At 46.6% G+C, this 24,025-nt stretch overlaps 1 protein-coding gene across 4 annotated transcripts in view; it reads left to right on the top strand.

The window, feature by feature from the left end:
- Positions 1 to 24,025, top strand: part of oxr1a (oxidation resistance 1a) — a 142,358-nt gene that overhangs the window by 29,606 nt on the left and 88,727 nt on the right. For 3 of the 4 annotated variants that reach the window (XM_048261776.1, XM_048261779.1, XM_048261775.1), the window contains exon 1: positions 18,532 to 18,582. The exons of the other annotated variant lie outside the window; for it this stretch is intronic. In XM_048261776.1, coding sequence (XP_048117733.1) covers positions 18,557 to 18,582 — 26 coding nt within the window. In that variant the 5' untranslated portion in view covers positions 18,532 to 18,556. Of the gene's footprint in view, positions 1 to 18,531; positions 18,583 to 24,025 lie in introns of those variants that run through there. 4 annotated transcript variants of the gene reach the window in all.

Genomic DNA, 24,025 nt, shown 5'->3' with positions numbered 1-24,025 from the left:
GGTTTGTCTGTAGAAACCCTCACCACACTACCACAGAAGTATAATTATATTTTGAGCATTGTTAGGGGAATAAAATAGCGACGTGGCACCCTGCCCGGTGAGCATCAATGTAAGGCCATTCAGTGATAATGCAAATAAATGGTCTTGCTCAAAACAAAAAAATGAACGTAATTTTGCTCTCAATCAAAAGTTTGACATTTTTAACTACCATAAATAGACCCTAGGTTGGTTTTACTCTGGAGTTACACTTTAAGCCATTTTTTTTATTTGTGTCACACGTTCCACAGCAACAAAACTGTGCTTCCCGCAGATGTGCCTGCCTGTTAATCGGCTTATAATATGCTTAGGCATTAGCTGATTAAAACAAAGGCCTGATCAATCGGTCGATCTCTAAGCAAGACTATGATAGACAGATGGTGAGGGCAAGAGAGAAAGTGAATGTGGTAAAAGTCTGTTTGATCCGAACTTGGCACCTCGTGTGGAACAGGCAGCTCACCCCAACTTTCACCCCAGGAATCTTCTTTGAGGAGGAGCAGGAGGAAGGACCCTCCTGTCTGCCTAATTCCTCTCCTGCTGGCATCAGTGTCTGACACCGTCTCTGACACCTGGGTTAGATTCCACTTAACTTTTCTCTCCAGGCTCCGTTTGTCTCCCTAGCTTTTTACACACACACAGACACACACACACGCACCTATAGATGACAGCTCACCAGGGGGAAGATATGCATATTGGGATGGTGGAGGGTTGTTACAAGGAAGGCTTGTTTGATGTCTTCTCCCTAGTCAAAGGGAGTGGTTGAAGGTTGCGATCAAATTCTCTCAAGTGCAAGTGCAAAGTCTGGTTGACCTTTCCACAGTTCTCCAGAAAGCTATGAGCCCTGTGACGCTTCAGGAAAACCAGTATGATGGGCATTCACAGCCAGAATGGGAAACTGCCAGAAGAGAATGAGGGATACGAGCACAGTGCACTGCACAGTAAGGTGATCAGCGGCAGGTGGAAGAGTTTCTATTGTGTGCTGTATTTCTACAGTGGAACAGTTGGCCAGCATTACACCATTACACAAGTACTTTTAATCACTCAATGTATTCACATGTCAACGTTCTGCCGCGGAAAGGGTGGGATATGAGTAGACAACAAACTAACCCCATGCATTTCTACATGTATGGAGGGTTTTTTGAGTGCTGTGTCTCCTCATTATAAAGTCTCTGATTACACTGTGCTGTAACTGTATAAGCTGTATAAGCTGTATAACCTGCAACGCGATGCTAGTGAGCGTTTTCAGCGGCAGGTGGAAGAGTTTCTATTGTGTGCTGTATTTTTTTTTATGTTTATTTTGGGCTTTTGCCTTTATTTGGACAGGACAGTGGAGAGTGACAGGAAGCAAGTGGGAGAGAGATGGGGTGAGATCGAAATGAAATGATCAAGATTCGAACCTGGGTCCCTGTGGACACTCGGACCTGTATATGGTACGGGCGCTGTAGCCTCCCCTGTATTTCTGCAGTGGAACAGTTGGCCAGCATTACACCAAAGTCCTTTTAATCACTCAATGTATTCACATGTCGACGTTCTGCCGCGGAAGGGGTGGGATATGTGTAGACAACTGCCATATTGGCGTTACAAACTAACCACATGCATTTCTATGGAGGGTTTTTTGAGTGCTGTGTCTCCTCATTAGAAAGTCTCTAATTACACTGTGCTCTAACTGCAACGTGAAGCTAGTGAGCGTTTACAACAAAATTATAAAAAAAATAACGTTCATTAATACAATTAATTAATATATTTGAGTGTTCTAACTGGATGCAAACAGATGAAACTGCTGTGCAATGCGATGCAGCACAATGTTTTGAGCAGAACTTTTGAAGTTTGACTTTTGAACGAGAAATATGACGCAATAGAACAGCATATTTAATGTGGACAGAGAGTGCTCACTGCTACGCAACAGTTGGCTGCTCACATGCAGTTAGAATAAGCTGTTACGCTAGCAGCAGCTGAGCTTTAAACTTGGTTTCAACTCTCAAAACGTAACATTAGACTCATCAATGTTAGTTTGATGTATCCTAAGAACGTTTCAGACATTCTGACCAATCAAAGCCATACAATTATTTCGATATGGGTGTGTATTTCCATTGCACAGAAATGTATACTTAACACTTATCACTTAGCAACAAATTAGAACTTTTTTTGAATGAACTGAATTATTATGGTCTGAGTGATGCATTACTCGTTGCCTGTGCCACTTCAATGTTTTTAATGTGATGCCCACCTAAGAATGAGGAAGATGGGCAGTAGATGGACAGATGAAGAGAGCAAGGTGCAAAACCGATATATATATATATATATATCCATTATAGACAGCTGCGATCATTTGCATTGTTTTTGTTTTACTCAGGGCAGCAGTTTTCAGATTACATTATGTACTTGGGTACATTGGGTTCTCCAATGTTTTTTCAGTTAGCCTTTAAAAATTATATCAGATTAGTAAACAGAATGTGCCTTTGCAACATTGGATGAATAGTTGCTGATAATGGGCAATGTAGATATTGCATTAAAGATCAGCCATTTCTTTCTACAACAGTCGAGAACCCTTTTGCACTACCTTTTGCAGCATTTTAGTGTATTCAGCATTATTAACAAATAGGTACTCTACTTATCAAATAAGAGGGCGAAAGGATCCACATTTAAATATTGCGCTATTTATTGAAACATCATGATGGTTTGTGTGTGTTTTTTGCATGCGTGGTATTTCAGAATGGTCAGCAATATGTGATGCATTTAGACTATACATGTTTGTCATGACATGTTGGATACCATTATTCCCAGAGTAGAGTAAGGCTATCATGCAGAGCATTCACACAAGTTCACACACACACACACATGTATGATAAACATTCATTCACACATGCACAGAGATGTGGCACCCTACCCCCCGCCCCCCAACCACACACACACACACGCACGCACGCACACACACACACACACACACACACACACACACATCCTGCAAATACATGTACCCATTTATTTTCTTACCCTCCCTGTGTCTTTCACACAAAAGTTCCTTCTCACACAAATGTTCCTTCTCACACAAAAGTTCCTTCTCACATAAAAGATCCTTCTTAGGGCATCATTTAAGGTCTTGAAATGACTCCTGACAGGCTTCCCCACCAATCTGAGACCATCTTATAAATAAACCCAACCTTTTCCCTCCATTTCTCCCTTATTCTCTCTCTCTCTCTCTCTCTCTCTCTCTCTCTCTCTCTCTCTCTCTCACTCTCTCGATCTATCTCTGTGTCTGCAGCTGAAGTCAGAACGCAAATATTTCTGTCGTAGCTAGCGCCCTCCCACCTAGCGTATGACTCATTCAGAGATGGGGGAAAGGGTGGGGGGTGAGGTGACAAAGCAGGTGTATTGGGGGGGGGAGCAGGGTGTGTGTGTGTGTGGGGGGAGTTGACGAGTAGGTGTGGGGGGGCTGAGCATCAGGTGACCGTGAGCAAGGGACAGTACGGGAGACTGTTGTCCTTGTGAAACATCTAGTTCAAGCTGTAACATTGGCGTGAGACCATCTGCAAGTGTGTGTGTGTGTGTGTGTGTGTTTGGTCGATTATACCACACTGTCTGTGCAGATGTGTATTCTCAACCTAATTTGCCTGACACACACACACACACACACACACACACACACACACACACACACACACACACACACAGACTGTGACTGACCTCCTCCTTTCCTGATTTGAAAATAGCTTGTTGCCGCTCTGGGCCTAGAATCAGACAGCTCTTGGCGGGGTGTGGGTGTAGAGTGCTGGTGGTGGTGGGACAGGCTATTTTAAACAACCCTGTCCTTGGCCCCACACATCGTGTCTGGCTCTCTCCTCCCCTCTCCTCTCTGTCCTCCCCACTCCTCCTCTGTCCTCTCCACACCTCTGTTCTCTCCTCCCCACTCCTCTCCTCTCCTCCTCTCCTCCTCTCTCTCCTCCCCTCTCCTCTCCTCTCCTCTCTCCTCCCCTCCCTCCTGTCTCTCCTCCCCACTCCTCTCTCTCATCCCCTCTCCTCACCTCTCCTCCCCCCTCCTCTCTCCAGCCCTAGTGCTGTGTGTACGCTGGTGGTGTAGCTGGCACAGTGCTGGGTCAGGTGTAGCTCACCAGCTGGGTTCAAATTAGAAGGAGAGAGCAGGGGGTGTGGAGGGCAACCTGCTGCTTTTTTGCCACCTAGCCGTGCTCTCTGCTGCACCTTGACCTTAGTGTTAGCAGGGCTTGGCTCCCTGGGGTGCAGCACACACTTTGAGATGTGGTAGTGACCTCTCTGAACATGCCACTCACCCTTCATACACTCACACACTCATGCACACACACACAGGACACACACACACAGGACACACACACACACACACACACACACACACACACACACACACACACACACACACACACACGCCCCTCCCTCACACCCATGCACGTACACACGCACGCATACACACACACACACGCGCTCCTCCCTCACACAAACACACACACACACACACACACACACACACAAACACACTCAGACCCCCCGGTGTGTTGCGCCCTGTTGGGAGGCTGCTGGAGGGAGGGTTGGCCAGGGTAGGGAGGCAGTGAGGAAGGGGGGGTAGGGGGGTGAAGGGGTGGTAGGAGGGTGGGGGGTAGCCACCGTCTGGCTCTGTCTCCATGACATATCTCCCAGCATCCCCACTCAGGAGGGAATGAAATTGAAAACATTCATATTTGATGACCGCTCTCCAGGATGCATCCCAGGGTTCCAGACTCTCTCTCTCTCTCACACACATTCTCTCACACACACACACACACACACACACACACACACACACAAACACACACACACAGACTCAAGCTCTCTTCCCCCATCGTTGGTGTGCTGATATGCAGATGATCTGTTTCCTTGTTGGGCCAAGGCGACGGTGCCCATCCAAGCTGCCAGCGCATGTATAAGACACAGACACTGAAACATGCATGAATCCCATTTCAAGAGCATGTAAAGTAATTACGGGTGGCTTGCAGCAACCTGAGCGAGGAATTAAATTCCATGTTGCTATAGCTGTACTTAACAAATCATCCCCATGGCCTACACACACACACACACACACACACACACACACACATATATATAGTTTGTCACAGAACAAATGGAGCATTGCTCCCTAACATCCACTTTTTGACAGACTAACAGAGGGCAATTGTGTGTGTGTGTGTGTGTGTGTGTGTGTGTGTGTGTGTGTGTCCTGTGTGTGTGTGTGTGTGTGTGTGTGAGATAGTGTGTGAGTGAGAGAGAGATTCAGTAAGTGAAAATAGTGTGTATGTGTGAAGGTATGTCTGTGTGTGTGTCTGCGTAAGCGCTCGTGGGTGGGTAGGCACACACACACACACACACACACACACTCCATTACTGATAGCAGCTATCACCTGGGCTAAATGCTGGGAGCACTCCGCTCAGCTCCTCCCTAATTACTTCCTTTCATCTGGCAAAGTCATTGATAACCAACTGGAAGCCCTGTGGGACTTTGATGGTCTCCCACGCAAGCAGGCACACACGCACACACACACATTTTGTCCCTGTTTCAAATTTGAAAAAAGATGAGAAACTGAAGGTTATGCAAGGTGAAGTTGGTGGAGCAGCAGGGGGGAAAACAGCTAATTATCTAGCGTAGGCTCTGAATCCAGCTCTAGATATATTTATTATAGTTGGTGGTGATATAGTGAACATGCTAAGACTTGCCACCCTGCTTGATGCAATGGTGGCTACTGTCTGGTATGTGAAATATTGAAGATGGATTAATTTATTGAGTGCCAAAAACGTAATATTACGTTTTTCCTTCCCATCGTTGAGTGCCAAAAGGTAATACGCGTTTTAGCTTTTTTTTTTTTAATTACGAAACTAGACACTCTAACACACCTTATATGTGATTTTGGGAACTCTGTGATGAATGGAAATGAAATATATGACGATCGAAAACTCATGAAAACGCACAATCTGGACATTTTATCTGGACATTTTATCATAACTTCGGTTGCCGCTTTGGAATTCGAATCAGTGACGATGCACGTCATCACAAAACCAGGCCATTTTCATGGGTCTATCACTAGGTGGCAGTCTCGCCAGGTCTCGCTGATCACTTCGGAAAGATTTTACAGGCAACACTTAATATTTCATGAAAGGCGTTATATCTCCATTTCTAGAAAAAAACAGCGATTTTGATGAAAACTAACCACTGTTTAGCTTGGGATTTCTCAGGAACAGAGGCGTGTAGAAATACGGTTTGCACCAACTGAGAGCTTAAATTCTCACCTTTTAAACGAGCCATTGTATATGTTCATAGCTATAACACAAAATATGCTGTGGCTGTACAAAAATCATCAACAATGGTCTAGATTGCTGGCACTCTAGGACAAAGCTTCCGAAAACAGCTTGGCATTCAATGAGTTAAGTGTACACCCTTTATTGAAGCAACAACGTAAATAAATCCATGTATAGGATCCACATACAGATACTGTATGTGACATCGATTGCTGCCCTGTGCTGTCAATATCAGGAATTTTGTTGAATCAGTTTAACATTTACTTGCCATAATACATTAATACAAATATTTCCACACAGAAGTGGTGTATATCTGGTTATTAGCTTTACTGCTTGCTTGAGCCCAACTTTGTTTATTCAATGCCCATTCATTTATCTCCCATTCTAACAAAGTAAAATATTCTTGAACGCTATGCAGCTGCTCTGAAATCATGTTTTTTGTCAGGGAAAAGTCATGGAATTTTACATTTGACTTAGAGTAGGAACCCTGATAGTGTAATAATTCCACAAAGCTGTGGCATTAGACTTAATATAGATAGATATTTTATATATATATATATATATATATATATATATATATATATATATATATATATATATAAAATATCTATCTATATACTTTATACTATCTATATACTATCTATATACTTTATTGATCTCCAAGGGGAAATTCAAGATGTCTCCCAGTGATCAAAGCCAGACGCCCAGCATGGTATGTTGATGTTACTTAATCCTATAGGGGAATGCTGACCTGCTTAGTTCACCCACCTGCAGCAATTTGGGCGCAGGGAGGGAGGGGTGAGAGAGAGAGAGAGAGAGAGAGAGAGAGAGAGAGAGAGAGAGAGAGAAGGGAAAGGGAGAAAGATGGAGGAGAAGGAGAGATGGAGGGAGGGGGGAGAGAGAGAGAGAGAGAGAGAGAGAGAGAGAGAGAGAGAAGAGAGAGAGAGAAGGAAGGGAGGGGCGAGCATGGAGAGGAGAAGGAGAGATGGAGGGAGGGGGGGGAGAGAGAGAGAGGAGAGAGAGAGAGAGAGAGAGAGAGGGGCCTGAAGGAGGAGAGGGAGACGGTTGTCTGCCCTGGAGCAGGCGGCATGGCATGGTGCGGCGGTCATGGTGGGCGCACACGCCAGTGCAAGGTGACATGTGCCAACTGCAGGCACAGCTGGCCTGCGCTCATGTGACAGCGCTGCTTATATGCTTTAGAGACTCGGCTGCCAGGGCTACCACAGCTTATTTTTAGCCAATAAACTGTCTCAAGTCCCTTAATGTGTGTGTGTGTGTGTATGCGTGTATGCGTGCATGTCTGTATGTGTTTGTGTGTGAGAGAAAGGGAGAGAATGTGTTTGTGTGTACAAGACAGTTTTGTACAAGTAAATCAAATAGCAAAGCATTTTGTTTAACAAAGCTGTAGGAGATCTGAATCACTTCTACTGACAAATATATAAGTAAAAAGCCTCTGTAGTATGTATTGTTAAAAATGAATCAAAGCTGTAGCCATTTTGAATGTTGCACAGGACTTTGATGCTCTGGGAGTTTTCATTATTGATTTGATCTCTGCTTGTCAGTGTTCTTGAAAGACCACATCATTCACCCAGACACACTGCTTCAGGTTACTGCAGGGCACAGTCCCGTATCAGAGGGTCACGCCAAGTAAGCTGTCAGGTAGAGAGGCGACGCTGTCAGTCGTAGAATGTTCTAGATGAGGTGAAAAGTCACGACTGATATGCTTCAAACATTCCTGCCTGACCTCTTAAATATTATCTGTGTCAAAATAGCCTTTGGAAAAGAGACTACGACAACATGTCAAATGACTGAGTGTAGCGGCAAACATCTGTAAAAATTTGCTTTTATTTACTGTAATGTGATCGCCGTAGTTACAGTGAGTGTAAACATCAGTGGCATGGCCCATAGTCTCCGTTGGCAGTTGGGCACACAGGAGAAATGGAAGGGTGATTGAATCATGTCTGTCATGGGTGATTAGTGACAGGAGCTGCTGCATAGAGGCAACATATCCCCACTGGCTGACGACGCGCTGTGTAGACTGCTGTCAGTGCTGCAGAGAGAGAGAGAGAGAGAGAGAGAGAGAGAGAGAGAGAGAGAGAGAGAGGAGAGAGAGAGAGAGAGAGGGGTGGGGGGCAAAGAGAGAGAGAGTGTGTGTTCCGTCGCTGAGGTTCCAGCATGTTCCCTCTGAGGCGTCACGTCCTGGAGAGGAGTCATGTGAAGAGCACCTGCAGACTTGCGATGTGTGCAGCCAAGAGTCCCACAGCAGTCAGACATAAAAAGCTTTCATGCGCTTTACACATCGCACAGATGCAGGAATCATTGAATCGAACAATCGTTTGTCAGTGCCACAACCCCCCTATAAACACACACACACACACACACACACACATACACACACACACACACACACACACACACACACACACTGTTGCTGGAGGACCTAATCAACATCCTTGCTGTTGGGAAGCAGAGACAATGCATGCTTATCAGCCATGTATTCTGTGTACTGTGTGTGTGTGTGTGTGTGTGTGTGTGTGAATGTTTGTGTGTCCAGGTGCTCTTCACACGTATTACACATGTGTGTAGCCCAACTCAGTGGCGCTGAGCATGAGTCCGATTAGCATAATTGTGCTTGCATGAAAGCAGGTGCCGCAGGATAGACGAAGCACCTCGGCTCCGAAGATCGGCGGACACGTCTGACATTTCCAAAGCGGAATGCTCGGCTGAGTCATCAGCGCCGTTGCATAACTCCGACAATCTTGAGCTGCGGCCTCCCGCGGACACTGTACCACAATTATCACGAAAGGTCACATGTGGCAGAACACGCCAAACAGGGCTTTGGTGAGGTGTGGTAACAGCGCCTGTGTGGTCTGCACCGCTGACCACACAATCATACACACACAACATACTGTACACACACACAGACACACAATTTGACATCATCAATAATATCATTTCGCGTCGCGTGAACACACACACACCTCCTTGATGCCTGTGGTTCAAATTCATTGTGTTTGTTGTTCAGCATGAGGGTTTTTGTCTAGCGGCGGCTCAAGTGCTCCGTGCAAGGCAGAGGGGGGAGTAGAGAGAGATATCGCCCTCCTCAAGTGATTAGTCTTGTGTGTGTTGAGAGCTGAATCTCCCTACACGTACCGTACGTGGTTAAACATGTTGTGCACGTCTATTGAGATGAATTCACTTAGCTGTGTTGACAGGGTTTTTGGAGATCCTTCAGTGTCTTTTTTTTTTGTTCAGTATAATTTTCTCCTTTTCATCTGAACCAAGTCAAATGGTTATATATTAACAAGCAATGTTTGATCGCGGAAAATAGCGAGATCTTCCCTAGCTGTTGAACTGCTCAATGTGATAATCTGTGCATCCAGTCAAGTCACTCTATAAAATTCTTCAGAGATAAGGAGATTGGTAATGCAGGCCTAGTGCTTGTGGTGGTATGCAGGTGTAACATCAGTGAATTTCCTCTCTTATCATCTCTGTGGCGTTCGCTTCCCTGGGTCTCCATTGGAGCTGGGAAATGCCTTCCATACGTTCTCCAGTAAACACTTATTTTTTTCGTTCTTCCCCACTTCCTCACCTTCCCCCGCTACACAAACACACACACGCACACGCACACACACACCTCCTCCCCTCTCCCCACCTCCCCTTCACAGCGGTGCAGAGCTACCTGTTTGTGTGATCAGCGGATGCCTTCCTGAGCCAATTAATTGACCCTTAATTATGCAGTGATTTCCCCCCACTAATGAAGACGCATAGCTTTGCCACCACAGGAGTGAATCTTCTGGTAGTCACGTGACCAGGCAGACTGATTCTGTCAACTGTTCAGGCGAGGGTGGAAGGCACGCCAGACGTCTCTCCTTTGAGATGCGACACAAGAGACCATTTGCACTCACATTTGCTCACTTCCCTTACCAAAAAAGGTTTACTTAAAGTTAACTTTATCAAGTAAACTGAAGTGCAGTTGAAATGTAATGGAGTGTGCCAACCCATGCCGACTGAAATGGAGTGTTTATGCTGTGCAGAGGGGATAAAATACTGCCATCGATGGTGGGCAACGGACCGAAGAGGGCGTGACCGCGACTTGTGTCACTGCTACCTAAGCGACTTCTCAGCAATGATCCATCCTGCAGTTTTTTTTTCACACTCCACACTCACACCACCAGTTTCATGCTTGCTCGTTCTCTCATCCCGACCGGGCTCTTGACTAGTCGCGGCCTTTCCTCTTCCCCAGATCCAAAGCTCCCAACTCCTCTTCAGTGAACTCAGGGTTCAAAAGGTAGGGTCTTGATCTTGGTAGTCAAGTCATCATCTTCGTCCATCGTGGTAATCTTCCATATTCATCGCCATTTCTTAGAGAAAGCTCCACCTGTCAGTGTCAGCCTAGTAGCAGAGAACTCTATTGCCGGAAGTTGAGGGTTTACAGAGCGGATGTCTTTGCCTGGCAGCCTCACGGTCTATGTCAAAAATAGGTCTAGTAACCCTTCGTGTTAATTTGTTGATATTTGTACCGTGAATGGCCAGGTAGCAGAAGTAATTATAAAAAATCTTGAGTTATTTGATCTGTAAATGACACATGCTAGCTGATATCACGATTACCGCGACTAATGCCAAGAACCGGCCGCTGACAGGAGGGTTTAAAACACTTTGGCTCACTCATGCTAGGGACTGGGCGGGAGTGACCCAGTTTCACCTAGGGGTGGCGTATTCCTTTAAAGCAACTTGTTTACTTGTTTATCTGTGTGCCGCCTGGTTATTAGATGCATGCCCTTCGGAGTGTTGTTTACCTCGTGCCAGCTGAGCCACCTGAGGAGGGAGTGCCCGTGACGGCAGTGCTAGTGTGTCGAGCATTTCCATGTAGTAACAAAACCATGAATTGGTTCAGATGCCAAGTAGGACCATGAGAACGAGAATCCTTCGCTGTCCACCCCAGAGTTAGATATGAGGACACACACCCTTCTCATCTCTGTGCAGGCAATAAATCAGTCTGACACCCCCACCGTTGGCCTAGCTTTAATAGGTACGTTTACCCATTTGATATGTGTTTGTTTGTTTGTTTGTTTGTTTGTTTGTCCATTTGTCCATTTGTGGGCGGTTGTGATGGTGTAGAAGGCGTAGCTGCTGATGGTGGGTGGCTGAGGAGGCCTCGGGGATAATCTGGCCCGTGCGTCCAGTGCTGTAGGGCCCCAGGCAGACTGCACCTCTGTTTCAGCTTAGCTAGTACTCCATATGCTCCCCAAGGGGATTGTGGTTTGTGCACATGCACATTGTGTTTGTGTGTGTGAGTGTGTGTCTGTAACTATGAGTGTTTGTGTTTATGTTTGTGTTTGTGTATGGCTGCAGGACTTGATGCTTCGTGTGTGCCTGTGCAGCATGTGAGACTTGGCCCGTGTGTGAGTCAAACCAAAACAGAGACATGCATTGTGATTTGCCGAACTTAAACAGGGATAGAGAGATGGAAAGAAAGGGAGAAAGAGAGAAAGACAGAGTGAACAATCAGGTATTCAGCTCTGAGCCAGTACATCCGCTCCACTTTCCTCTTTACCCTCCTTAACCCTCCATAAACCCCTCCCCATCTGGAGGGGCCATGGAAAGGCTCTTAGGCTAGCTTCACTCAGTATTCTACTCCGTGACGGCACCATCCTCTCACGTTCATGCTTGAGGACAATGCCAGTCTGTTGTCAAAGCCAGACTTATTTTTTTAACTGTATCTACTTATGCAAACTCTTGTCTTTAACAACAAAAAAGTGGTGTGTAGTTTTTCTTACAACTAGACTTGATCACCCTGAACTCTTGCTCTTACTACTTGTGAATCTTTTTTTGGCTGTGACTAATGACCTTGATCTTGACCTTCACTGGTCAGAGAGGTCTCGGCTTTACTCCCCGTCTGTCTGTCCGCCTACCTGGATTCTTCACCCACGTCCAACGACATCCCGTCACGCTTGACTCACACTTACCAAAGTTGACCTAATCCAAACAAAGTGTTAACAGGACTCTTGACTGGACTTGAACCCTGAACTGTTGCTCTCATCACTCCTGAACCTTTTGTTCTCTTAAGTATATATACACTGTACTCTTTTGATCTCTATATAAGTATAAGTATATATACACTGTACTCTTTTGATCCCTATATAAGTATAAGTATATATACACTGTACTCTTTTGATCCCGTATGGTAAATTCGGTCTCTGCATTTATCCCAATCCGTGAATTAGTGAAACACACTCAGCACACAGTAAACACACAGTGAGGTGAAGCACACACTAATCCGGTGCAGTGAGCTGCCTGCAACAACAACAGCGCTTTCGAGGGAGCAGTGAGGGGTTAGGTGCCTTGCTCAAGAGCACTTCAGCCCGTGCTTTCACTGATCGGGTTGAACCGGCAACCCTCCGGTTACAAGTCCGAAGCGCTAAACAGTAAGCCACGGCTGCCTTTAATATCCCCTTAGAATTATAAGGTTCTATCTATGTTCTGAGTAGTTCTGAGATATTGAGCTTCAAAGTCTTAGAATTCCATAGTTATACTGCTAAGTGGAACAAACCTCTTCAGATATAATGTCCAAAAATGCATACAACTACAATAAACACCTCACCTCATCTTCTTAAGGTGTCACAGAATAAGAATATGTAATTAACTCAATTTTAACAAAAATGTCCGATAGAACCTTATAATTCTAAGGGGACGATGTCCTTGGCCTTGACCTTGCGACCGGTCTTCACTCTACCGCCTGCTGGACTGCCTGCCGTGCAGCCAGGGTCAAAGCTGCCTCTAATGAAAAGGTCTGTACCTTCTGCCCCAACCACTCTGGCCAATACATCACTCCGACATCACGGGCATGATGACCAGCTCCTGGCGCATCATCCACCCTTTAAGCCCCCCGGTGTGGGCAGGAAAAGAACAAAGTTTAATTTACTGGCCACGCGAATGTAATCTACTCGTGCTGGGGGCATCAAAGGTGCTAGTGCGGTGTGCTGGGTTGGGTTGGACCAAAGGGCTGGTCGCTAGAAGGGAAGGGCAATCAGCTCTTTAGCTGGCCACATGTGACCTGTCAGAAGCTGCAACAGTATGAGACTGGGGTTCGAGAGGAGATGAAGCGAGCAGGATCCCAGGTCCAATTGTACCCCAGGCTTTGGCATCAATGTCATGGTACAGCAGGGATGATGAAGGAAAAGAGGAGTCCCCTTGAAGTGTCTCTCTCTTTCTTTCTCTCTCTCTCTCTCTCTCTCTCTATCTCTCTGTTCCCGGTTGCCTTTCATTTCCTGCATGTAATCCAGCCACTGGTCGGAAGAGCAGAGCTTCAAATTAAACCTCCGTCCATGAAAGCGGATCAGCCGCCTCAGATGCAGCACTTCCCGTGTTCCGTACCGGAATCTGCTCACTTCATATTTCTGCCCACATTCTGACCCACAAGCATCCTGAGGTCCTAACAATGTGTGTGTGGGTTACTTTCAGTACTAACAGATATATATATATATCACATATATATATATATACGCATACACCCACTCTCTCTCTCTCATAGCCAGGTGCATTTGTATTCCACTGTGCTGCCCCTGAGCCATTTTGAATTGGGGGCCCATTTTTCAGCTCTGCCTTTGAAATATAATCACACAGCAGACAGCGCAAATGGGAAAACAGCATTCAGACAGGCCATGCCGGACCGATTCATTATTGAAATGTTTTTTGCAGGAGGGCGATCCTCAGAAAGATAAAAGCCTGGCTGGACGTTGAGAGGCCTGGCTCTGCACACAGCTGAACTCCATTTGGCCTACACACACACACACACACACACACAAATAGCAGACAAATAAAGCAAGATTTCAGTCTTTCGATCTCCAACAATCTCCATAACAATAACCAGACTGGGTGAATGTTGAAGGGATACGTTTCCTCAAATTGATTCAGGTTAATCTCTTGGTGACCGAAGTGTGTCAGTGTGTCGATGTGACAGTCTCTAGTTTAAGGGACGGATCCCTTCCTTGCCTTGTGATCTCCGTGATCAATCCTAGTGCATCCTGATTAGGGCACTTATCCATTTGGCAGCCAGTGACTCTCATGGTGTCTGTCAAACTTAGTGAACTTTCGCTTGTGCCAGAGCACAAGGTCCTCTTACGGTGAGCAGGCCTTAACCTCCCTCAGTGGTGTGACCAGCCTTCCTGTACCAACTCTTTAACAGCCTCATTACATTACATTACATTACATTACATTTGGCTGACGCTTTTTTAGCCAAAGCGACTAACAACATGGTAAACAGTTTAAGTTTTAGAGCAAATCTCACTGCAAAAAAAATGGGGCTACAACCCTTGGCAAACTTTTAAGCTAATGACATGCATCGGTGTCTGTTCTACCTTCAGTCAGGTACATGGTTGGTGGTTCAACCTGCCAGTAGAGACTAGCAGGCTAATTTTAGCCATTAATTGCTGTAAATTTTCCTTCTCATCCTACTGGGTGACTCATGCTGGTGTGGTACTTGGTGACACATAGGTCAGTGGGGCCTTTTGATGCACAGATCAATTGACCTCACCCTTACAAACCCGAAGGAGGCACAGAGGCACATCAAACCCCTTTGCTTCTGACACTACTGAGCTCAGACACTATCTGTGACCCTATCACCCCCCCCCACCACCACCACCACCACCACCACCCCAGCAGAGACCAGGGTAGAGGGGGGTAATCGACAGTGCGTCACCAAGAGATAGTATCTGGGTGAACGCCTGTGATGGATTGACGTCAAACTGTGCGAGGGGCTAATTACAAGCCGTGGCTTACATTTGGGTAAAATTTCACTGAGCTGAAGATTTTTTTTGAAAAGGGAGGAAATTGCAGGTACACACTCAAGACAAATGTAACAGATACAAATACACATTCATGTGATCGCTAATACATATTTACAGGCATAGCCTTGTGCACATACTTACCGGTAGTCCTTTACATATAGGTAGTCCTATACATCTGATCATAAAATGTCAATAGCAGAAGAGGCACTTGGATATCCATGCACATTCATGTACGTCCACTTGCACACATCCACGGAATGGGCACAAACAATGTGTGTGTGTATGTGTGTATCTCTCTCTCTCTCTCTCTCTCTCTCTCTCTCTCTCTCTCTCTCTCTCTATATAAATAAATAGAGAGAGAGATGGATAGATATATATACACACACATACACACAGACACACACACACACATACAACACATGCACACACATACACAAAGAGGCTCTACTCTGCACACACACACACACACACACACACACACAGGCCTGGGCTGCCCACTGGTTCTGCTGAGGGAATATGGGTCAGCACTAAATGGGGTGATCGTCTTCTGATGCTCCATCAGACTATCGTCCGCGCTCATCTCCGCGCTCATCTCCGCTTGGCTGTGTTAGTCATGCACCACATCTCAGTAGTGTGTATTTGTGTGTGAGCAAGACTTTGTGTGTGTGTGTGTGTGTGTGTGTGTGTGTGTGTGTGTGTGTGATTTTATGTATTTGTGTGTGAGCAAGATTTTGTGTGTGTGTGTGTATTTGGGTAAGATTGTATGTCTCTGGGCGTGTGTGTGTATGTGTGTGTTTATGTGTGTGTTTGTGTAAGATTGTATATCTCTGGGCGTGTGTGTGTGTGTGTGTGTGTGTGTGTGTGTGTGTATGTGTGTGTTTGTGTAAGATTGTATATCTCTGGGCGTGTGTGTGTGTACAGTATGTGTGTGTTTATGTGTGTGTTTGTGTCTGTCTCTGGGTGTGTGTGTGTGTGTGTGTGTGTGTGTGTGTGTGTGTGTGTGTGTGTGTGTGTGTGTGTGTACAGTATGTGTGTGTTTATGTGTGTGTTTGTGTAAGATTGTCTGTCTCTGGGTGTGTGTGTGTGTGTGTGTACTGTACGTGTATGTGTGTGTTTATGTGTGTGTTTGTGTAAGATTGTCTGTCTCTGGGCGTGTGTGTGTGTACTGTATGTGTGTGTTTATGTGTGTGTTTGTGTAAGATTGTCTGTCTCTGGGTGTGTGTGTGTGTGTGTGTACTGTATGTGTGTGTTTATGTGTGTGTTTGTGTAAAATTGTCTGTCTCTGGGCGTGTGCGTGGGCTAATATGTCTATAACCACAGCCTGCAAACTCTGCCATCTTTAAAGCTCTGGGGTGTCTCATGTCTTGCCATGTGGGCAAGAGGTTGCAGCTGCCCACGAGCTTCAAAGGCGGCTCTGCTCACCTTTTTAGGGTGTGTTTGGACCAACAGCGAACTCCGTTCTTGAACCGGTTCTGTTCAGAATTCTTTGGACCTTGGTGCTATCTAGTGAACCAGCCCACATTTCCACCACGTTAGAACTGAACCATGGATGCGTCATCAAACAAAGGGTGTTGCATGCAAAACAAAAGTTAATGAGAATGGTAAAGTGACACGCCCACTCTTGTTCGCAGGAAAAAAACAACTATTTTCTGGTTCAAGCTCCGAACCAAAGTGCCATGTTCCAAACCGTTTTTTTTTGTCGAAATGCAACGACCGGTTCAAATGTTGGTTCACGAATGGGAACGGAGCCGTTTCTCTGTCGGTGGAAAAGACCTATCAGAGTCACAGAGGGAACTCGGCATCTGATTCAGAGGTGTGAAAGTCACTCGCAGGAAGTTTGTAATTCTCACCACCCACTCTTGCGCTGGGTGACAATTAAAAGAAAGCGGGACATTGCACCCCTCTGTCGAAGTGCATAATCAGATGGAAGGGTTCTTAAGGATAGCTTGTGTGGACCCATGCTGAGGGTAAAAGGACAAACAGTGTGTTTTTTCTTTTGTGAGAGAGAGAATGATTGGGTGATCAAAGAAGTGACGGAGAAAGATCTCGCATCAGAAGGGGAGAGAGAGCAGGTGGGGAGGAAATGTGAAGGGGGGGTGGACAGCAGGTGGGGGGAGGTGAAAGTGAGCGAGACTGGGCAAGCACTGGCAAGAAGGCCAAAGTCTCACATTGGATTGAGAGGCAGTGGAGTGCAGAGCTGTGACTTCTAGCCAGATGACCGCTTTGTGGCTTCTGTACCACTCTCCCTGTCTGGATTGGATCCTTATACACCGCACCTCTGGATCCTGCAGGGGGCTCCAGAGAGCCCACGGGCCCAACCTCTCACCCACCCAACCTCTCACCCACTCACCCACCCAACCTCTCACCCTCTCACCCACTCACCCACCCAACCTCTCACCCTTCACCCACCCAACCTCTCACCCTCTCACCCACCCAACCTCCCCACTCACCCTCTCACCCACCCAACCTCTCACCCACTCACCCTCTCACCCACCCAACCTCTCACCCACCCAACCTCTCACCCACTCACCCACCCAACCTCTCACCCACTCACCCTCTCACCCACCCAACCTCTCACCCTCTCACCCACCCAACCCTCACCCTCTCACCCACCCAACCTCTCACCCTCTCACCCACTCACCCACCCAACCTCTCACCCACTCACCCACCCAACCTCTCACCCTCTCACCCACCCAACCCTCACCCTCACCCACCCAACCTCTCACCCACTCCACCCACCCAACCTCTCACCCACTCACCCACCCAACCTCTCACCCTCTCACCCACTCACCCACCCAACCTCTCACCCACCCAACGTCTCAACCTCTCACCCACTCACCCTCTCACCCACTCAGCCTCTCACCCTCTCACCCACTCACCCACCCAACCTCTCACCCTCTCTCAACGTCTCAACCTCTCACCCACTCACCCTCTCACCCACTCAGCCTCTCACCCTCTCACCCACTCACCCACCCAACCTCTCACCCAACCAACGTCTCAACCTCTCACCCACTCACCCACTCACCCACTCACTCTATCCGGCCTCCTTCCTTCTCTGTTTCGCTCGGCATCCTTTGACAGCCTCACTAGCAAGTGCTAACAACATCAAAATTGGCTTGCCTGTCCCAAGAGACCGATTCACTCTCTCCCTCCCTCCCTTCCTGCCCTCTCTCTCTCTCTCTCTCTCTCTCTCTCTCTTCCTCTCGCTCTCTCTCTCTCTCTCTCCCTCCCTCTCTCTCTCTCTCTCTCTCTCTCCTCTCCCTCTCTCTCTCTCTCTCTCTCTCACTCTCTCTCTCTCTCTTTGCTTGCTGGGTTATACTGGGTAAATACATTAGCCTAGTGGCCTGGTGTGTTTGGCCGGTTTTCCCCTCTTAGCTTAACTTAAGCTGCAGGCCAGGTCGATGTCATTATCTTAGCGAGCACTCACGGAGTCGATGGAACCTGTAGGGCTCGCAGCTCGGTACGTACACATGCTTTGCTCTTGTTCCACTTGCCAGTGTCATCACTCACCCTAATGGACATTTCAGGAGGGGGAAGGGGCTTGTTCACCGTAACCAGGCAAAGGGGTAGAGAAATCTGCTATTTCACAGTGTTTAATTGTGGCTGCTATTTCACAGTGTTTAATTGTCAAACTGTCATCAGCAGCTAGTTGGTAATGGGGTCAGAAGTCGAGATAAATGGTTGAGCTATAACGACTGGCTAAGTGGGTTTCAGCGTTTTAGAAATTCTAATGCCGCATTCAAGAATTTTGTTCCTGAAAGCCTATTTCGGAGGAAAAGGGTTAGGATTTTTTTATTATTATTTCTCTGGAAGCTCCTGCTTTGAAGAGGAATTAGCCATAACACTCCAAGTGCAGCTGCGCTTAGCAAACTCCCTTAAACTCTTCATAAAGCGATCCTGAATGCTGTATTTGTCTTAAGCCATGTTCAATCAATACATCAGGAAATAACAACCCTCTTTACTAAATGGCAGATTTGCTGTAAGTCGACAGCATGGTGCCATTAGTGTTTGGAACAGAATGTGAAGATTTGGGGGGGATTGAGAGATCCTCAGCTGTGGATGGGGATGTACACATGCAGGCAGTTTATCCCCAGCAGAAGCAGAACAGGTTTCCATCTCCTAAATATGGACTAGTGGCAAACCAGAAGCCAGGATTTTGTGTATGCGTGTATGTAGGTGATGAATGATGTTTGGGTTTTAAACCCCCCCCTAAACACCACAAGTTAGATCCATCCTGTGGATGTAGGTGATGAATGATGTTTGGGTTTTAAACCCCCCCTAAACACCACAAGTTAGATCCATCCTGTGGATGGGGTTGTTTACATTGGCACATCATTTTGAGCTTTTTGGCTTTCCTGGTTTTGTTTTCTATGTGCATTGCACGTGTTTTGTTTTGTGTGTGTGTGTGTGTGTGTGTGTGTGTGTGTGTGTGTGTGTGTGTGTGTGTGTGTGTGTGTGTGTGTGTGTGTGTGTGTGTATTGTTGATGGGTCCATGTGAGGCCCTTAAGTCAGCTCTGTGAGATCTGAAAGAGTCGCGTCGTCGGCTCAAAATGAGCACTCCAGGCCACGCGACTGTGTAATCTGAACCAGTGCCCGCGCGTCACTTTAATCCCACTTGATCAGAAAAAGTGGATTGGACCGTCATGGACTCAGGCCCTAGCGTCCCAGATACACTGGCCTGATGATGCCTTGGCTTTCAGGGAGAGATAGGAGGCTTCTTTATCTATTTGTTGCAGTTTCACACACAAACACACACATAGCCCAAGAGAGAGAGAGAAAAAAAACATTAAATGCACATACTCATACTTTCTGTGGTACCATTGCACGGCTCTGTATTTTGTATGTATGTACTTTGTGAGGGACCAGGCAGTAAGACAGATAAGCAGAATCTTCAAATAAAGTATAAATTAACAATGTGCATGTCCTCTCCATGTTATAGATTCTTTTACGGCCTACAATGTGCTAATGGAACACTGTGCAGTCTGTTATCATTCCTTGCGTACATGACACAAATGGGTGGGAATACTTGTGTGAGACCACCGAGGAGGTAGGCAAGGGCGTTTTGCACATACGTGTAATGAAGCAAAGTGTGTGTGTGTGTGTGTGTGTCTGTGGACTGAAGGAAGTGTAGCGTTTGTGTTTATCTGATTTATGCCTGAGGTTGATGCCGGGGTCTGCAGGGCCACCAAGACACACTGATAATGTCAAGCAGCACAACTAAGTCCCATGCACTTAATCAGGAGGGGAAACATAATTGTGTTCATTTTTGTGTGTGTGTGTGTTTGATGTGTTTGTTTGTCACCACGGGCAAGGTCACAACAGTGGCAGCAGCAGCCTCCTCTGTCAGTTCCGATTAGAGTTGAGTGTGGAGGCAAGCACAGTGGCTCACTGGCAATGAGCCGTGGACGCGCCATGGTGTAACATGCAGCAAGAGAATTTAACCTGTCAGATAGCGTTAGCAATGGTCTCCCTTACCCACCCGCTTCAAATGGGAACCCTCTGTGATGTTCATATGGGTCCCATCCTCAGTTAATGGTGGCGATGCCATTGTTATGCCAACTCCACCTCAACCGCTATAGGGCTAGGATCCTCATATTGTCACTTAATAGAGTGAGATTCATAAATAATCCGAATTAGCTACAGTTTGCTAATCCTTACATTCTGTGGACTGTCCATGGCTTTTAATGTTTTTTGCATTTGAAAACCAGTACTCTTATGTAACACCTAACATGAATGAGTTCGCCAATTACAATTTCAGAGCAAAACCAGTGTTGAGTGTTTTTAGCTCATAATAAGGACTTAAAAATCCTCTGTTGTGCAGACACGTGGCGTCTTACGTGTGGAAGAGTGGGAAACGCACCAATGAATACTGTAGGCTACTCATTCAGTCAGATGTCAGGAATCTCTGTTTCCTCATAAGATGATAAGATGATATACGTTGTCTCCATCGAGTGAATGCACATTATATCTGAATTTGTCGCATACGTCTGTCTCACTAAGCATAGCTAAGAGAAGCTGCTGAAAATTGGAGCATTTACCGTGCATTTATTTACCGAGCATTTATCACCTCATTCTCTCTTTCTCTCTCACACACCATGTGTTCTGTTGACAAATGACTAGTCTGTCTTTTGTCTCGTTTTTATGCTCGCAGTCTCTCCCTCCGACCACCCGTGACAAGCCTTTTGAGGTGAATTGGTTTCGGGATCCATGAAATAGCAAAATGGTGGCGACTTAATGTCAAGTGGTTTGAAGGAATTAGTCTTTTCGTAAACGTCCCCCCCCCCCGCAGCACTGAGGGCGAGGCATGCCACAGCTGGGAGGCGGCAGGAGGCTTTTTAACTTTTCCTCCCCCGAGGTGCTGCTTGTAATTGAAACTAAAAATAGCCGGGAGACAACTAACCAGAATTCGTTCTCAAGCTGCTCTAGCTTTCCCCTCTGTCTTTTAGCTCCCTTTCTGCACATACTCTCTCTCTCCCTCTCCCTCTCTCTCTCTCTTTTCTCCCTATACCTTCTCCTCCTCCCCTTGCGCTCATTCACTCTATCTCCGTACTTACGTAACGTGGCTTAAATAGACCCCTGTGTCTGTGCAGTCCACATGATGTTTTGTCTCGTACGCGGTATGCGTTATGATACCTTCATCACTCATTGTGTTATTTGGCAACGATGTGTCACCTCTGTGTTAATCAGTGGCTGTCCATGCTGTGACCGTGATGCCTGTGACTGGTATATGATAGGCAGACTGCCTGGTGTTGTGTTGTGGTATATGCAGTACGCAGGCAGCTGCCTCTCTGGTGGGACCCGTCTCAGTCTCTGCCGCTCTCGCCCTGTTGTGTTCTACCTTGTCAACCCACAGGCAGATTATGTCACAGCTAGTTAAGACTCCTGAATGCGTGGCTAATTATGTTTAATTGCGCTTCAGCCCAAGAAATCTCCAAGCATATTTTGATCAACAAGCGTATTTTTGTGTGTGTGTGTGTGTGTTTGTGTGTGTGTGAACATGTGTGTGTGTGTGCGTGACTGCCTGGATGTTTGTGTTTTGTCATGTATATGATGTGTTATGTCTTTTTTTCTGTCTGCTCATATACTGAACATATGGTTATATGTTGTGTCTCGTATGATATGCTTATACAGTTGTTGTTGTTGTTGTTGGTATAGTTGGTATACATGTTTTAGTGTGGTCACATTTGAACCAGACGCAGCCACAGGTGATGTAGACAGTGGTGTTCTGGAAGAGTGGGTGAGTTGCCAGGTGATAGATGCTGGGTGGCAGGGTGCTGACACCGAGGCTGCCTGATGGGAGGTTGCTGGAGGAGGGCACTGCCAAAACAGCTCTGCCAGGGGCCCAGGTGGAGCCCAGCTGGGACACAGCATGGTCCAGATGCCTGGAGAAGCTGTAAAGTAACGGGAGAGGATGCCCCTGCTGGTCACTTCAAATCACTGATCTCAAAAGAACACCGGATTGGAGGTCCGTTCCTCATTCACATCCAGGTGCCCACTGAGACCCGGTTTCCTGATCCAACCCCATCTCTCTCTCTCGTCACTCACCCAAAAATATGCATACACTACACTACACACATACTGTACATACAGAGAAAGAGAAACACAATAAGACATATTTAGACATGACCACATCTAAACCACACTAAAAGGCACAAACAGTCATTGGAAAGTAAAGTAAACAAAAACCTACACATGTAGGTATGGCATTTGTTTGAGGATGGTGTTGCCATCATGTGCCAGGCCAGCATAGGCCACGGTGGCCAGGCCAAGAGCAATCGCCAGCCGAATCACCATAATTATGACTGCGGCTATATATTCCACCATAATCCCTTATAGCGGCCTTATCCGTGCGTCATATGTTAGAGAGACACTCGGGCCAAGTCAGACGTGAAAACCCTGCAGCGCTGGAACTGTTGATAAGTCCCGGCTAATGGCAGTAATCCCCCGAGAGATCGCTGTTTCCTCCCTTGGCAGCCACTGGCTAGGCTTAGTTAGGCTAAGCTATAGGCTAGCACTGGACTACTCCTTACTGCACTGATAGGCTGGAGGCCAGGGGTGGGGTGGGGTAGGGGTTCTGACCGATTTATCCCCCAGGCAGATCACCCACGTGGCCGCATGTTTACCAGTGGCTTAAGGCCGTGGATCAGCTGTTACGTGACGGCCAGGACTCCATTCTACTAATGATGCTCATCCTCTAGAACGTTGCGGATGCGCTACATGACACAACACCAGACACTCCCTCTCAGTCCTGTGGTACTCCCTGCATATACTGAAGAAGGCTCTGGTTTTTTCCGTCATGACCGGTGCCCCAAAAATGCCCTGTCACTATCACAATCTGGCACAAGGCACAGGACAAACAAACACGAGATCACTTTACAGCGGGATATGTTGGATAACAGCATCTGTTACACTGAGAAATGTAAACAAAGGGAAGAGTCTCCATGACAACAGGCCATTTGACCTTTTAAGGATGGATAAGCTGCAAAAGTTCAGGTGATGTCATCTGGATAATTCAGATGATTGAATTCTTGATGACATTCTGTGGTGCCTGGTGGTGGTGCTGCTCTGTGTATCTTATTTACGAGGCTGGGCACCGGCTTCGATTTAATGGTGACCTTTGTGGTTAGAGGATGTGACATGTTTTTGATAACAATGTGTGTTTATTTATTTTGGTGACGGCTTCTCGTGTTCTCACACCATCTGCTGAGTGCAGATGGGGAGGGCAGATTGTTAATGGTCATTTGGGGCCTGGCGAACGGATGGTTGCTCTTTCCAGAAGTGTTCCTATACAAGCAATGCTTTTTGGAGAGCGCTGGACAGGAGACGGATAGAAACAAGAGAAAATAAAAAATGACACAGAAGGAGGGACATAAGGCAGAGTGGCATATACAACATGAGAGAGA

Source organism: Alosa alosa, chromosome 13 (assembly GCF_017589495.1).
Source record: "Alosa alosa isolate M-15738 ecotype Scorff River chromosome 13, AALO_Geno_1.1, whole genome shotgun sequence".
NCBI classification, from domain to species: domain Eukaryota; kingdom Metazoa; phylum Chordata; class Actinopteri; order Clupeiformes; family Clupeidae; genus Alosa; species Alosa alosa.
This window is presented reverse-complemented; position numbering and strand designations above follow the sequence as displayed.